Raw genomic sequence first — 16,889 nt, forward strand, 5'->3', positions numbered from 1 at the left:
TGAGGTATTTTTGAAGCTTTCATCCCATTCCTAACACTTCAGTTTTAGCGACAGTTCCGCTCCGTATTTCTCAGCATTTTGGCAACTTCGTGATTGTTATCTTCAGTATTACTGTTTCAGTTTTATATACTGTTTTGTCTTTCCCTGAGCTTGTATTTGTGTAGTGGATATTGTTTAGTTATGTCTAAACTCTTATCATTTACTGTCCCTATATATTACCCCCATTTTATGAAGATTGTTGATGTTGACAGATTTTTGTAAAAAACGGTTTGAACAAACTTTTCATCTGAAAAGTCATTCCAAATATTGGAAAACAACTCATTCAGAGATTTTCCTAATTAGCATTTCAGAAAGATAATCTAATAATTTTTCATTTTTCACTGCCGTTGCGCAAAGCACATACTCTTTTTAGATATTAGGTTGTTTCAAAAGTTTCGTCCGTTTTTATGAGTCTACTTTGAACTGTAATATCTCTGTGAATACTTAATCAATCGACTACAATAAATTTGTCCTTACCTACTAAAATTAAGATTTGAATTACTACCCAGTTTTATGTATTGTTTTTAGAATCGCAGGTTGAAAATTAGACCCCATTCATCTTCAGCTCACACACGTTTCGTAGACGACATTTTGATAAATGACATATGTGTTCTATCTGAATACTCATATATAGGTATCAAGTCTTTTTCGATAACAAACTTTATTAGGTCAAAATCTTTCATGTTTATCAATCTCCAACCCTCTTTTCATTGTATATGAGTATCAATGACTTATTAGAAAAAAGCAAGCATCCAATTCCTATATTGCTTTGCCGACAACAGCACAGCAAAACAGCAAGAGGTTGCATATGTATGGGGATATAAAGGTGATGGTGTATTGGGGTAAAAGTAACTAGGTTCAATTCATTGCAACAAAAACCCAGGCATAGGTTTTTTCCAAAAAGATGAATGACTCCGAACCAGATATAATAATTTCAGGACAGACAATTCCTCTTTCTGCTTCGATAAGTTTGTTTTGGGTTAAAATGGACACCAATATGTCTTGGCATAATCATGTCGCGGAATTGCAAATGCTGCTTTTCAAAAGCTAGTTACACTGTCCCGAAACATAAAACTGTACACACTTCGGCAACTTTTGATGCTTTATAAAGCTCACATCAAACCTTCTTTGGAGTATTGTTCTCATGTACGGATCTCCGCACCTAAGGATACATTGAAGCTGCTGGATTCCATCCAGAAAAGAGCCATTCGTCTGATTGGAAACACGAAAATCACTTGCAACTTTGATAGTCTGTAACAGGGGTCAATGCCAATAATTTACTGTCATTAATCTGGCCCGCGACAGCCAATGATTACTTAATTGTTGTTACTATTGCTGTGATAAGTTGAAGAAGAAAACAGAATGATAATTACTTGGTTTTATTTACTTGCAAGGTAAAACTTAACGACAGAAATGATGACAAAGAAAACTTAACTTAAGTATCTAAGTTTAAGCATATTAATAACTAACAAATAATTGAAATGAATCACAGTGAAACAAAAACACTAATGAGATTTATGTAATTGTGATTTTACACCGAAAATACTTTGTAGTTGTGGATCAATTTTACTTGTACCAATTATCAAAAGAGATTTAAGATGCTCATCGGTTAATTGAGATCTGTAAACATTCTTTGTGTACTTCATCTTGGAAAACGTTTTCTCACACAAGTACCTAAGTAGTACCAAAAACAGAAAACAATCCACGAGCAAATTTATGCAAATTATCAAATTGTTCCAGTGGAAGACTCTTATATAAAATTCCAACAAAGATGAATTTTGATATTTGTTCTTAAGCATATACACTGCACCGTAAATCAATAATTTCCATTTGGACTTCCGGAGCCAGGGTTTCAATGTCAACATCAAAAGGATTTCGAAAAAGCTTAATTTCATTCGCAATGACATCAAAATCTGAAAAACGAGTAGGTATCAAAATTTATCTTCAAAGCACTCAAAGTTTCGATTGCAAAATTGACGGGAAATTCAGTCTCTGTAGTGTGGCTGAATATTTCACATGTTTCAAAATGTGTGAAACATTTTTTACGTAATTGCGATTGAAATAGTATTATTTTCTGCTTGAAGGATTTGATATTGGTGTATAAATCAGGGAGAAGCTGATTTTCTCTTTGCAATCTCAAATTCAGTTCGTTCATATGATTTGTCAAATCGACATAGAAGGCTAACTTCCACATCCATTCACTATTTTCTAAATTGGCAAAAGGGCACTGCTTCTCATTTAAACAAATTTCGATCTCTGCTCGAAGTTCAAAAAAGCGCTTAAGGACTTTTCCGCAACTAAGCTAGCGTACGGCAGTATGATATGGTAAATCATTTTCTCTAATCTGTTGAATAAACTTGCGGAATTGTCGGTGATTCAGCCCATTGGATCTGATGAAGTTAACAACTGATATGACTGGTTTTAGAACTTCAGACATATCCATGAATGATACAATGTAAGACTAATGGTTTTGAACCACCATCATTTTCTACAGCCTTTGACACAAGGGCAACCACTCCTTCATTTTTACCATACATATTTTTACCTCCATTTGCAATTATTACTGCCATCTCGAGGTGATCGGAATTCACTAGCTAGAACCAGAACTTTCTCGAACCAACGCGGTAATTCCAAATATTTAATTAAGCCTAATGCCACCTTGCGGGTAACTGAAAAAGATAATACATAGTACTACTACTCGCCACTAGATGTCGTTAAGTGTCACAATACACAATAATAATTGAAATGCAAAAAAAGCGTAAGTTTGCTTAGGTCACGCAGTTTGCGACTATCCTAGTCTAGAAATATAGTTAAGGGCAGAAATTGGCCCTTGGAACAAACTGAAAAAATCATTATGGCCCGAAGGCTTCAAAGTTTGGATACCCCTGGTCTGGAACATCGAAGAAAGGTTGGAGATTTATCTCTCTTCTATAGATATATACTTTGACGGGAAGTGTTCGAGTGACTTGGCACATTTGCTTCCACCAAGAGCAGTACATATCAGAAATACGCGACGGATTGTAGTTGCTCATCGTTTTGAGGTTCAACTCAGTATACCTCGAACTTCATTGTTTAAGAACTCTTTCATTCGGAGAACTGTGTTTATGTGGAATAAACTTCCTGAGAACGTTTCTCCAAATGAATTTAATCTTCAGCGATTCAAATCCACCGTGAATCGTTACTTTCGCACAGGCACCGCTCTTAGGGCGCCTTAAGGATTGTCCTGTAGTGCTTATGTTTTGTCCTTAAAAAACTTATTTTATATGCATTGTTAAGTATGCGCCAATCACGATAATGTCTGAACTACTACGGGGCGATCTATTTTTGGCGATAACTTTACGCAACATATGAGTTCGCGCATTAGGAATGGGGCCTGTTTGCTACGGGATACATGCCTGTTTGATAAGGAACCCAATTCTGCCCTGCCCAATGAGTCAGTTCCATTCCCATTTTTGTCTTTTACAATAAAATATTGGTTCCTAATTAACTTCTATCAAGATCTCACAGGACTGATGGATGAGGAGGATAAAATCATTTCTAAAACTGTATCAAGTCACGCAGTCATGGAAATGTGAGTGGCCTCTGTAGTAGAACTGCGCTAAAACTTTTGATAAGATTAATTATGGAAATGAGAGTGGGTTATTTTATTACATTTCTGTTGTGCACCTTTTTTGTCAAGAAATGTAGACAAAATTGTTTGAATAATGGGATCGGGTGAACTTAATCTGAGGGTTTTCATCAGTTGAAAATATGTAATTCAGAATAATCTGGTTTTTATTTTGAAATGAACTGAATTACTACATAATGCAAGAACAATATTATTCGCCTATAAGGTAAGTTGAAACGCTGTAGTAGGGGAAATACGTACAAAATGACATATAAGTACAAATTACATAGGCGGGTTATTTTGAATTTGGCGGACAGTGACACCATGTCGCCGTAACGGCACTCTATAATTTGTCAAATTTTTGAACTCACCCCTTTCATTCGTCTTTATGTTATGACTGAGGACAGGTATTCACACGTTACGACTTTTTTTATACTGACAAAGTTTTTGTTTTGCTATTTTATCTGTTTATGTAACATTTGTTTCATTTCCCTAACACTTATCTTTTTCTAAAAATCTTATTTTTAGAAAAAGAGCTCTTTGTATATTTATTTACAAATTTTATCGTTTTAAAATGCTCGACGGACAAAACGACATGCATAAGTAACGAAGAAAATGGCATAGGTACGTTATTTTGTCCATAGCTTTTGTGTTATATGCAGCTAAGTATGTATTTTTTTCATATACTAAAATGCTACGCGATTATAAACGAACGTCTGATCGGCAATCTTGAAGTACGGAGTCAATGAAGAAAGCCATCGAGGCAGTTGCGATGGAGATAAGAAAATGGGTTGGTTAGTGGTTTCAAAAACATTTGGTGTTGGTTCCTCATGCAACTCTTCGCAGGCATTTTAGGCACTAATAAAACTTTAAAGTCAAATTCAAAAGGCCTTAGTTGTTGAAAGTTCCTCATGCAACTCTTCGCAGGCATTTTTTAGGCCCTAATAAAACTTTAAAGTCAAATTCAACAGGCCTTAGTTGTTGAAAAGCCACCTTTCCACCTGATGTGGAAAGACAATTAGTTGAGCATATAAAATTCCTTGAAAGTCGTTTGTTCGGATTGACAAGTGTATCAGTACAATAATTAGCTTTTCAGATGGATTGAGAAAAACGGTTTCGCTCATGAATTTAACATTCAAAAGCAAAAGGCAGGCCAAGTCTGGTTGTATGGATTTTCAAGACGTAATAAAGATATATCTTTGCGCAAACCAGATGCCACTTCAACAGCTCGCTTTTAATCAGTCGCTTGTCCAAATGTTTTATCAGTTGCACGGAAGCTTACTAGAATCTGTCGGCTATATACCGCAGCGTATTTATAATGCTGAAGAATCTGGGCTATCTACAGCGCAAAAACCTGAAATGATTTTGCTACCACGGGAAGGAAACAAGTCGGAGTTATAACTTGTGTGGAGCGTGGTGCTAACACCACTGTTGTTTGTTGTGTTAATGATGTTGGAACTTTCATACCGCCGATGATGATATTTCCTAGAAAAAATATGAGAAACGTACTTCTGGAACTTTAGGTGTAGCTCAACAATCAGGCTATATGGTAATCGAAACATTTATGAAATGGATAAAACATTTTCAAAGATTTGTAAAAGCAAAAATTGAAGATAAAGTGATTCTAATTCTCGATGGATATGCAAGTCATGAAGGCATTGAAACTTGGGAGTATGCAAAAGAAAACGCTATTCATGTTATTTGTCCGCCTCCGCATTAAACTCATCGTATGCAACCTCTTGATGTATCCTTTTTTGGACCTTTGAAGACCTCCTATAACCGAGAAATTGCTGAATGGCTGAAGGCATATCTTGGACGTGTTGTTACGTAGGGTTCAACGAAACATATGGCTAGGCAGCTACGGTGCAAAATGCTTGTCACTTATTTAAAAGCACTGGCATCTGGCCGTTGAACTCTGATATATTTCCTCAGGTTCCAACAACAAGCTCCGGTCTAGAAGTTGTTTTAACTACTGGTGCTACCAATGAACTTCCATCGTGTTCTGCTCTTGCTGTTTCTATTGAAGTGCTTTCTCCGGTGCCAAAAAGGTGCCAAGGGAAACGCGAGCCAAAAACTCGACAGAGCTCGTTGGTATTGACTTGTACTCCTAATATGTTGGAAATAAAATCTAAAAATGCACCCAAACCTCCCCCAACAAAGAAGAAACGCAAAGCTACAAAAAAACTATTTGAAGAAAATGATGAGGAGGAAGATTTTTTAAATATTTCTCATGACAATGAAGAGGACTGTGCTTGCATTTACTTACAAGGCGCTTTGAATCTGTTTAAATCTTTAAATCTATTTTTCTGTTAACCAGCTGTCACACCCCTACGAACGACAACCCTCAGAAGTCGAAACTTGTGCGAGCTAAGGTTTAACGAGGTCTTATCTTTTAACGATCAATTTGCGAATTATGCCAATGATTTTATAGCTATTTTTTTCTAAAAATGTTTATTAGTTTCGATAAAGTAAGGATCAAAGTTGATTGATGAAGAAGAAAAGAAAAATTTTACAAATCTAGTGTTTGGGAACATGTACCGCTCCCGTGTGTTCGTGTGAATAATGAGATAAAAATGTGAATTAAAAGCTGTAACTTTGGTCAGGTGAATAATAGCTGAATTTGACGACATCAACGATTTTGTTATACATTCCAACTTCGAGCAATAGAGTTGATGTTCTGTTCAACTCAGATAACGTCATTATTTTACACTTCACCGAATAATTTGTTATATAATATTATAATTGTAATATCAAGTTTTACCAGAAAAAAAATACGTGGGCTGTTCTTAGCGATTTTGTAATTTTTTATGTTGGAACATTCGCTTAGAACACATGTCCACACTTTCAACTGTTTACCATGTTTGGTTTGTTGGTGAGAGGCATAAAAGTCAAAAGAATTTTGCTTGTTCGGCGATTTTCTGCTTTCGAAAAAAATGGATTGAAGAAATTGCATCAAATTTTGTTTCAAAAATTGAATTGTGTTTTCAAAAACACTCGAAATGTTGACAGTGACATACGTTGATTGTACTCTGAGTCAGAAAAATGTAGAAGCTTTTCACAGAAGGTCGGTGAGATGTGAATGACGACTCTCGCTCTGGACGATGAAAATGTTGAGAGAATTCTCATAGAGAATCGTTTAATCACTATTATAGGTAAGTTGCTGAGGATGTCGGCATATCGGTTGGCTTATGCCACGCAATATTTTTGGGCATGAAGCGTGTGGCAGCGAAGGTCGTTCCAAAATTTCTGAGTTTTGACCAAAAAAACTGTCGCATGAGCATCGCTCAGAAACTGTGAAATGACGTCAACGACGATCCAGATTTTCTTAAAAGGGTTACATAGAAACCAAAGTCCAATCGTCCAAATAAAAGAGCCAAGGAGATCCAATACCAAAAAAAAACAACAAAAGCACACTAAGTTCGATCAACTGTCAAGGTTTTGCTCACTGTTTTCTTCGATTACCGTGGCGTATGGCATCAGAAGTTCTTGTCACATGATTGTACGGTCAATAAAGAGTATTATCTTGAAGTTATACGCCGCTTGCGAGAAACAATACGAAGAAAAAGTCTGGTATTGTGGAGAAACAATTCTGCTTCTGTATCGCGATAATGCACCTGGTTACTCGTCATTGCTTGTTCGTAAACAACACCGTAATCATGCCTCAGCCACCGTATTCACCAAATTTGACCCCCTGTAACTTGTTTGGCGACGATTAAGGAGATAAAAACCGAATCGCTGAGGGAAGTCAAGGACATACAAAAAAGTGCATATCAGAACTGCTTAGAGGGTTGGAAAAACGCTGACACAAGTGTATTATTTCTGAGGGGGACTACTTTGGAAGAGAAAAAAAAAACTAAAATTCACCTTGTTTTATGAACAGAGTAGAATACAGGTTTTATTATTTGCAAAAGGGCGATCCAGTCAAATAGACAAATAGGCACTAGTAAGTCAATTGTTTCTGTTTCTTGTTAATAGTTTGACAAGTTGGATATTTTCAAATTTTCAATAATAAACATCTTACTATTTGTGTGTATTTAGTTTTAATTAACCGAATTCTTTGAAATCATATTTTTCGTTAACCAGATGTCGAACGACAACCCTCAAAAGTAGAAATTTGTACGAGCTGCGGATTAACAAGGTTTTACCTTTTAAAGAGCGATTCCTAGTTTAATCAAACTGTATACTTTCATTTCAACTCTAAAATTATCATTGTTTGAAGTCGGAACCACACGAAAATCTTTAGCAACCTGAAAATGTTTGCCTTTCATCCAAGTGTAATACGCTCAATAAAAACTTATCAATGGAAACAATTGCTTGCTCACCGCAGGCAAAGGGCCAAATAAAAACAAAACCATATCGAGGACGAATACTGTCGCAGACGGCTTTGGCGCGCATTCCGCCATTCACTTGTCTTCGGCGACTCCAAGAGGAGCATCGCGGCGCCATGCGTCTAGTTAGTGTCGGGAAGCGCGAATGATAACTATGAACGAAAAGTTTGCAATGCCGAAGAAAGTTTCATGTAACAGTATGAGAGGTGACGCTGAAAATTACGTGTAACGGTGTTCAGAAATTAGTTATTTTATCAAGATTAACTTAAAATAATTCGTTTGAAAAAAATGTAATTTGGGAAAATTGCTAAATTGCCATGAATGTAACACTTGTCAGAATCAGAAAAATTTTCACTTCTACGAATATTCATGTGTGAGTCTATATGGTAAAGTAGAGGATCTGAAACACTCTGTATGCTTTATTTTTGTTCACCAGAAAATAACATTCATACACCTTGTGGTACTCACAAGAAACAAATCGAATTCTAACATGTGAGTAATACAATTTCTTTCTCTTTTTGACTGGAGATAACAAACACAAAATGAAATGTTTTCGACTGAAACACTTGTTAGTACTAAGCGACTAAAACAAAATTTCGTGAATTTTTTTGAACCTCCTGTGGAAGAAAATTTAGCAAACCCGCATTTGTACATATAAATAAGGTACGTGGGTTTTTGCCACATAAAAAACTATTGAAATAATTTATGGAAATATACTTCATCACAATATTACTCATTTATTTGTGAACAAAGTCAAAATACACATCAACATGTTTGATAACATTTCTTTAAGAAAACAATTATTTTTTAAAAGTTCTGAAGTGGGCCTTTTTAAAAACACAGATTTTTATCATGGCCCGAAATTAATTACGTAAATTATAAATGCAACCTGAACAAAAAAAAAGTATGTGAAACTTCACCTAATATATGGGATTTTCAGGTAATCAGTCTGTTGAAATAGTTTTTTGGTATTAAATTTCACGGTGGGCTATCCTAGGCTCAGCAAAATCAACCTATCTAAAAAACAAAAATCTCAAGGTGAATAATTTTGGTAAAATCAAGTAGTTCTTCAACTAATGAAGAAATATTTGGTCACAATGGGTATCAATAGGATCTTCGAAAAATCCGAAGCTTAATGAGCTCGTGATCACATTCTGGATATAAGAATTCCTCTACGTCGTTTTTTGTTACCATAGAAAACAACAACAACGAGTAACATATATATCTGCTTCTCGTTAGGCTTTACAATTTTTGACAATATCAACTTTCAGCTCCATTTTATTCTGGTTTTATGCTTCTTTTTTACATTAACCCTCTTTCATTTTAACCTTTTTTTCTCTGTTCCTCCATAATATTCGTTTCTTTGGTCATTCATTCGTCTTTCAGTGTTTTTGGCCTGTGTTTTGGCGTTTAGATCTCTTTTCGTATCATCAACAAAATACTTGGTTATTTTTGCCCAATATAATCAAATACTCTCCGCCTTGGTACTTTTGATTGTTGCAAAGTAAGGCATTTGCACCTATAAGTATATGTATGCATCGGGCCTCTTGGTCTATGCGAGCAGCTTCTTCATCAGAAAGATCTAGTTTTTTTGCATCTGTCAAAATACAAACGTGTTGAGAATCGTAGAATGAAAGTGTGACCCTTATTCGTATATATATTTATGTCAGTTGCTGTTGGCTCTTCCACAATATCTTCAGTAGCAGTTCAAAAGAAGGAAATGTAGTCAACCAATCTCTTACATGGATACGTTGGCAAATGTTTTTTGTGACTGAGACAGAAGTTGTAAAGTTCTTGGTTCAGGGCAACAATCAAATTCACCATTCACCTCATTCACCTCGAGAATCGCATATTGTTCTTATTGTTGAAACCCAGTGGCTCTAAACCCGTTTTTAATTTCGTTATACTTTGCTTTCGTAAGCTCGATCTCCGGAAGGCATCGACTTGTCTGAAAGTTGTCACTTATGCGTGATGTTTCTATCTGAGGCATCTACAATCCAAGCATTCAAATGCAAAACAGCTCCATCAGAAACTGGCATACATTTCCCGGGTGACTTATTGTTGCCAAGATGATGGATGGAATCACTAAATAATTCAGCAATTATGCAACCTTTTGGTGCCATTCTGGTCTTGGTGTTTTACCTTCAAATATTAGCTTCATACGTGAAACTGAATTACGTGAATCTTTGATATTCATGAAAATGTTTCTCATCATGTGTCTGGCTGTATCTAATGAAAATAATTTCTGTACAACAGAACAAAAACACTGGTCTAGTGTGGGAAACATGTTTTGATTAGATACAGCAAACAACATATAATGAGAATTATTGCCATGTGTGTCAAAGCTTCAGGTGATTTAGTTCCGTCTATGAAGCTTGTTTGGAGGTAAAAGACCGAACTTCAACAACAAGTTTGCCTACTGACACTATAGTCGGAATGGCACCAAAAGGTTGCATAACCTTTATATATCTTTATGTTCCTTATCTTGCCTTTTTTGTTTTCAGCATCTCACTATTTCTTTTTCAGTTTTTTCCATTATCACGCCAAGATAGTATAAAAATTCTCATAATTCAAAGTTGTCGGTTTTTAGATGCCCCTTTATATTTTTGTCTTCTTTTCATTTTTATACAGTCCACATGTTCAAGCGTTTGCTTCATTTTCTAGTTTGTTGATTACTTTAATTACATTGTTTCTCGTTTTCACTATAACCATATCGTCTGCTTATGCAATTATTTGAAAGTTATGTGTGAATATATTTTCGTGCTCCAAATCAGTGCTATCAAATTTTTTTTTGATAGTCTTCCATTTCATTGGTTATATAGAATATAAATGCGAAAGTCACTCTTTACTGGTAAGTCCCAGGAAGCTAAAATTTGGTATATAGATGCTTCTTAGGTCTTGGATGCACATTAAGGAAGGATTTTCAAATATTCCAACTGCCGCCCCCTCCATCGGGAAATATTTTCGAAGGCTGAAAGTTTGTATGTAGGTTCGTTTTATGTCGTAGATATGCAATAAGAAAGGATTTTTCAAATATTTCAACTAAGGCGTCAGCAGAGGGGGAAAAGGGTCGCCCAGAAAAGAAAAGTATTTTTTCATCACTGTTTTTCCATGCCCTTGAATTTCCGGTAGCTGAATTTATATTAAGTATCAGCATTGCACCCGTACGGAACCGGAGCGGGTCGCTAGTTGGTAATTTTCAAAGTTTCGTGAATATCTAGTGCTTTTGAAAAAAAGTGTGATATAGCTACTTTCTTCTCAGAAGACATTTTGATGTCTCCATTCATTCCGAGTCATACAAGGTTGGTTAACTTCTCTGAAAATTACTCCCCAGCTTTCTTCAAAAATATATTATAATCTTCTAGTTATGTCTGATGATTTGCTAATCTACAAATGTATAATGACTCAGTAATATTTTATTCACGGCACTATGCTATATCTGTGAAAGAAAGTTTTTGGCTTTCTACTACTCCATCTCGTTACAAAAAATGTGGGAATCTTCCAAAGAAAGGAAGGAAGTAATCAATTTTAAAATAAGTAAATCTATACATGGATGTGTAGATCATGCAAAGAAGTAACTTTCAGACACAAACTGGAAGGGAAAGCAGTTTTTATGCATGATGGGGCTTCCGGCCATTTTAGTCAAGTAGCACGTCAGCATTCAACTGAAACAAATGCAAATCAGTGGATAGGTCGAGGAGGACCACAGAACTGGCCCGCTCGATCCTCGGATATCAATCCTCTCGATTTCTCTATTTGGGGCCATTCACAGCATTTGGTTTATCGTACTCCTGTTCGCGATGTAGATGACTTAAGAAACCGCATCATCGATGCGTGCAGAGTAATCAGAGAGACTCCAGGAATATTTGAGCGAATACGTGGCTCAATGCGCCGACAATTAGACGCAGCGTAATGTAATGAAGGTGGACATATTGAACATTTACTATGATTTCTACATGTTGTGTGTTTTGTTATTAAAAAATTAGTTTTGTTTATTACCTTTTAATCGTTTAATGCAGGTACTAACTACAAAATAACAATAAATCCAGTTCGCATCTCTGCAGTTGTTCGTAAAATAATTTTTTGCTGCGAACTGGTTTATTTTGGGCAAAAAACCCAAGAGACATTTTTTCTTTAGAATGAAAGAGGCTATCGAAAATAAATTTTTAAATGGTAAACAAATAATAAGACAAAACGTTACATTGGAAATACATTTTAGCGGTTGTGTTTTCCACCTCTTACAACCATGGGGTAAACTAAATAAATTACTGGCTTAGTGTCTTTTTGGTAGTACAAAACCTCAGGTTAATTTTAATATTGTAACTTTTTCAGTGCTTGTAAAAAAATTGTTATTAAAATTTCATGTACCCCCTTTAAGAGATGCTCCAATGAAGTTTCTTTATATGAAAGATCCAATCTTTTTTTCGATGATGAATCACCTCCTTAAATGTTTTACATTTATTCAGTTACACCCTATATACAGTCATTGATTAATACAGTTATAATAATTCTTTTGTTAAAATAGGACACATTTTATTTAAAAGGTGAAAATGAATAGTATAGTGGCAAGTAAAAATTATAAAAAGTAAGTCAAATGTATAAAAAATAACTTTTATTATATTTATTTACACTGTTATTATATGCACTTCACAATTATTTTTGTATTGATCACATTTTTCACAGTAGTTCTGTTTGCCAACGAAAGTTTGAACTTTTTGAAAGATACCGCAGTTGAAATATTTTGTGGTAATGAATTCTCATTAACTGGTCCCAGATAAGTTAGACTTCTTTGTCCTATTGTTTTTTTCCTGTGAGGAACATGACATGAGTTATTGGTCCTGCTGTTATATCGATTTGAAGAAAATATCGATTGGTGTGTGAGTTTGAACATATAAAGACCTATACACTAAAAAAGTATGTTTGTCTCACCCCATGTGCAGGGTGTCATTTCAACTAATATTAAAATCCTCACAGTCGAGTAGTCATTGTTATAGAATGTCTAGTTTGATTTCAACATTTTAGGTTTTTTCTAATGTGAAAAATATATCACATTAATCTTATTAATGATATTCCAGACGAGTTTCCAAAAATTGATTTCATCACTTCTCCAATGTTGGTGAAGAGAAACCCTTAAATTGTTCATGTTTTCCTTGGTGAGGGTGGATTTTTAATTTAAAAAAAATAGAGACTATAAATGATAATTGTTATTGAACAATGTGGAAAAGGAACTGAATCCGTAAGAATTCCCAGCGGAATTTGTTTCCAAAGTTTTGTTTAATTTTAAGTGTTTCTATATTTAACACACTCCGGTAAATTATGGAGAATTTGGTGCAAACGCGTACTAGAGTGTACATCAGTTCCACGATGGACTTTAAATCGCGAGTTAAGAACTGGTGGAAGAAACTCAGAGTGAAAACTGTTTTTCAACACATTGGACTTCTGGTGGCGCTCATGTGTTATACACTGATAGGAGGCCTGGTGAGTGGGATTTTCAAAATATTCGAAAAGGTTTTTTATTTTCTAGAACGATTGCCAATTTCAATATTGGGTTTTGAGTTACAGAAAATCTTTGTCCAATTAGGTGGTGTGATGTTGGTGACTTAAAAAATCTACTTCTCTAACCCTTAAATTTTGGATTACGATACAAAAAAAAATTAAAAAACGGTATGGAAATTATATGAATTGAAAGGGGTGTCTTTTTGGGAGAGGTTGATTTTTGGGAACCAAATGTTTTGGCATTCTACTTTTCCATCTTTATACGAAAAAATGTGGGAATTTCCCAAAGATAGCAAATCATTTCACAATAAACTTTTCAGAAAGATGTGTAGAACGTGCAGAGAATTAACTTTCAGAAACAAACTGAAAGAAGAAGCATTCTCTAATCAACTACATTAATATAAACATTTAATTATACGAAAGAAACAATACTCTGGAAAAATCTTCTTTTAAAGGAACATTAAATTATACAAAAACACTTTTCACTATTCAGTTTGTACTCCAAACATTCCTTGTGGAATTGAATCAGAAATCATTGAAAGGATTGCTACAGAATATAGTTAATGGAATAGGTAAAATTTCACTTACAAGTTTCGGAATACTTGCTTCATTGCCTTTTCAGCCACCGCAGGAGCTGGTGGTTCCCTACATTTGTATTTCTTTCTTTTGGTAACCAAGTGTTGCCCATCCTTACACTTGACTGCACCATATTGATGATGGACCAAAAGCCCGAAACACGCGTCTATATATATATATATATATATATATATATATGAACTTTTCAATTTTAAATTTTTTGCTCAATTTTTATTTTAGTGTAATTCCATTTCATGTTTTTTTGCGTAGTATAATTGTTATTTTCAGCTACCCTTTTTAATTTTGATTTTTATTTGTTATTTCAGAGATTTCAAATCATATTATATCATATTAGACAATGGAAGTCCGAACTAATGAACATCTACTGTTATTCATTCAAAATCAGTTTCGTTGAGAAATACCATTATTACTTTGAACATTCTGAAATGTTCTTCGATCTTGTTAAAAATCAATGACCTCTGCCATTCAACTATCCAAACCCTAGTCATTTAAATGTCAGGAAGACGAAAATATATTTTTAATAGCACCCAAATTTCCATGTACATTATTTAATCAATTTATTAATTGAGTAGAAAATAAGGTACATATATCGAAATTTATGAGTTGAAGTGTAACAAATTTTCTTCAAATGAGTGTCAAATATTTTGAGTAGGCGAATCGTTCGGAAAACACATGAATTCGAAATCAACTTAAAAAAAACCAAATCATCAAATAATAAAACTATGTATCATATATCATTGGATTTTACATCAAACCCTAACTTCATTTTAGTCAAAGCACTAGGCTCAATGCGATATTTTTTCTGCGAGGGAAAAATAAACACAGTTCACAAGTCTCACACAATAAAATGTTACAATATGATATCATATATTTCCACAAAGTATCGACCAATGTCCATCACATGCAACATCCAAATTTTGGCCATTGAAATAATGTTGCTGTAATATTAGCAGACCTACCGTTTTCAAAATAACAATTGAAATACAGTCAAAAAGCTGTGAGGTAGTAAATGTGGATAAACGAAAATTATTCATTACTTTCTGCTACAAATATCGAGTTTCAAGTACTAGTAGAAATATAAAATGATATAAATGATATGATAAAAATGCACACGGTGAAAAATTATTCCTGAAAGTGAAAACGCAGATTTTTCTTTATATTTTTCTTCCTCAATATTTACCATCTCAAGTGTTAAAAATGGAAATCGATAAACTCATAAACTTTCAATAAATTGATGAATGTAGCCGTTAGTTACTACGTGGTAGGAGATCATAATGAAAAGGGAAATGAAAAGTTCTATGTTTTTTACCACTTTTAATTGTAACTAACGTTACTGTTTTAGTTTATTGTATTAGTTTGAGAATGTCCATATAGGACGAAACTGCAGTAACGTTAGTTACAATTAAAAGTGGTAAAAAACAAGAAATTTTCATTTCTCTATTCATTATAAACTCTCAAATGAGAAGTCCATCTGCAAAACTCATGAGGTTCAAATTTTGAAACTATTCAAGAAATGGCGGGAACCTATCAAGCACTCAAAACTGATTGATTTCAAGTTGCCAAAGTCACTTTGTTACTTTTATCTTGCAAACACTGCTATATTCCTTATGAAGGCTTGCAAATTCCGCCATTTTGACATTTCACCTGAAGCAGTAAGTGTGCATGCAGTGTTTCGATTTTACACATAACTATGAAGCTTTTTGTGCTCTACATTTTCATTGTATTTTTTGTTCATAATTTTCTTTGTCAATAAAATCTATTTATTAAATCATCTGAAGGAACAATTCGTTCAGGCCAGTTTCTATTTTCCTATACGGTGAATTATTGGACTGACACCTATCAGAAAACAACTACTCCCCTGGCTAATACCACGAAGGGCGTTGGATTATATACGACCGGTGTCAGTGCAGGATTCTTCACTGAAGTTATTCTTGCATATGCTGTTGGCGATACAACTGCCGCAATATATTTTCAATCATTGGAACACACTTGCCACTCTTCAGTGCAAGGTAGTGTCTATCATCAAAATAATGTCGATGATTTCCGAAAATTGTAAATCGAATTCTTTCAGAGTATCATTCCTCGAACTAGGCTGAAACAGACAACAAACAACAGGTTTGTCATCACCCCATCTGCCTGTGAACTAGGCAACCAACCGCATATCCGAAATTTGCCCCATTCCTCGTATAAGGAAAGGAAACTTTTCACATATAGTCAGTGGGCATACTTGAAGACTGGTTATAAATCAAATCATCTCAAGGAACAATTCGCTCCTTCCTTATACCTTGCAATGACCAGGGGACAAACAGCCCGAAACCGTCGACCTGTCGAATATAATCCAATGCCTTTCGTGGTATTAGCCAGTGGAGTAGTTGTTTTCAGATTATTTGATTTATAGCCAGTTTTCAAGTATGCCCACAGACTATATGTAAACAATCTATTTATTTTCATTATTATCATTATGAATACTCTTTTTACTGATATTATCAATTTCAAAAAATAATGGCAATATAAAACAAAGAGATATAGAACTAAATGTGGGAATATCACAGTTAATGCAAAATAAGAAAACTTAACATGCGATGTGCTAAATCTGTTTTTGAAGCTCTTACATAAAGACCAATGTGAAAATGTTGAAAACTCTTCTTCCTCAGCAATTTGATGAGGTCACGAGAGAATGAAAACGAAGTCACACTGATGATGAAGTAGATAGAAAATACTAAGATAGTGAGCAGAAAGACTGTAAAAAACATCAACATAGTAAGATTAAGAGCAGTTTATAGTTCTAGGTTTGACATTATTGAACGAAAAATTATATGCTA

General features: G+C 34.6%; 1 protein-coding gene across 1 annotated transcript in view; it reads left to right on the forward strand.

Annotated features, from left to right (window-relative positions):
• Positions 1–13,254: 13,254 nt before the first annotated feature.
• LOC111503038 (TWiK family of potassium channels protein 7) overlaps positions 13,255–16,889 on the forward strand; it is a 100,578-nt gene continuing 96,943 nt past the window's right edge. The window contains exon 1 of the mRNA XM_023157241.2: positions 13,255–13,452. Coding sequence (XP_023013009.1) covers positions 13,291–13,452 — 162 coding nt within the window. The 5' untranslated portion in view covers positions 13,255–13,290. The remainder of the gene's footprint in view (positions 13,453–16,889) is intronic.

The sequence above is a fragment of the Leptinotarsa decemlineata genome, unplaced genomic scaffold (genome assembly GCF_025532065.1).
Source record: "Leptinotarsa decemlineata unplaced genomic scaffold, Ldec_3_MD MMD2_tig00026336_RagTag_RagTag, whole genome shotgun sequence".
NCBI lineage: Eukaryota > Metazoa > Arthropoda > Insecta > Coleoptera > Chrysomelidae > Leptinotarsa > Leptinotarsa decemlineata.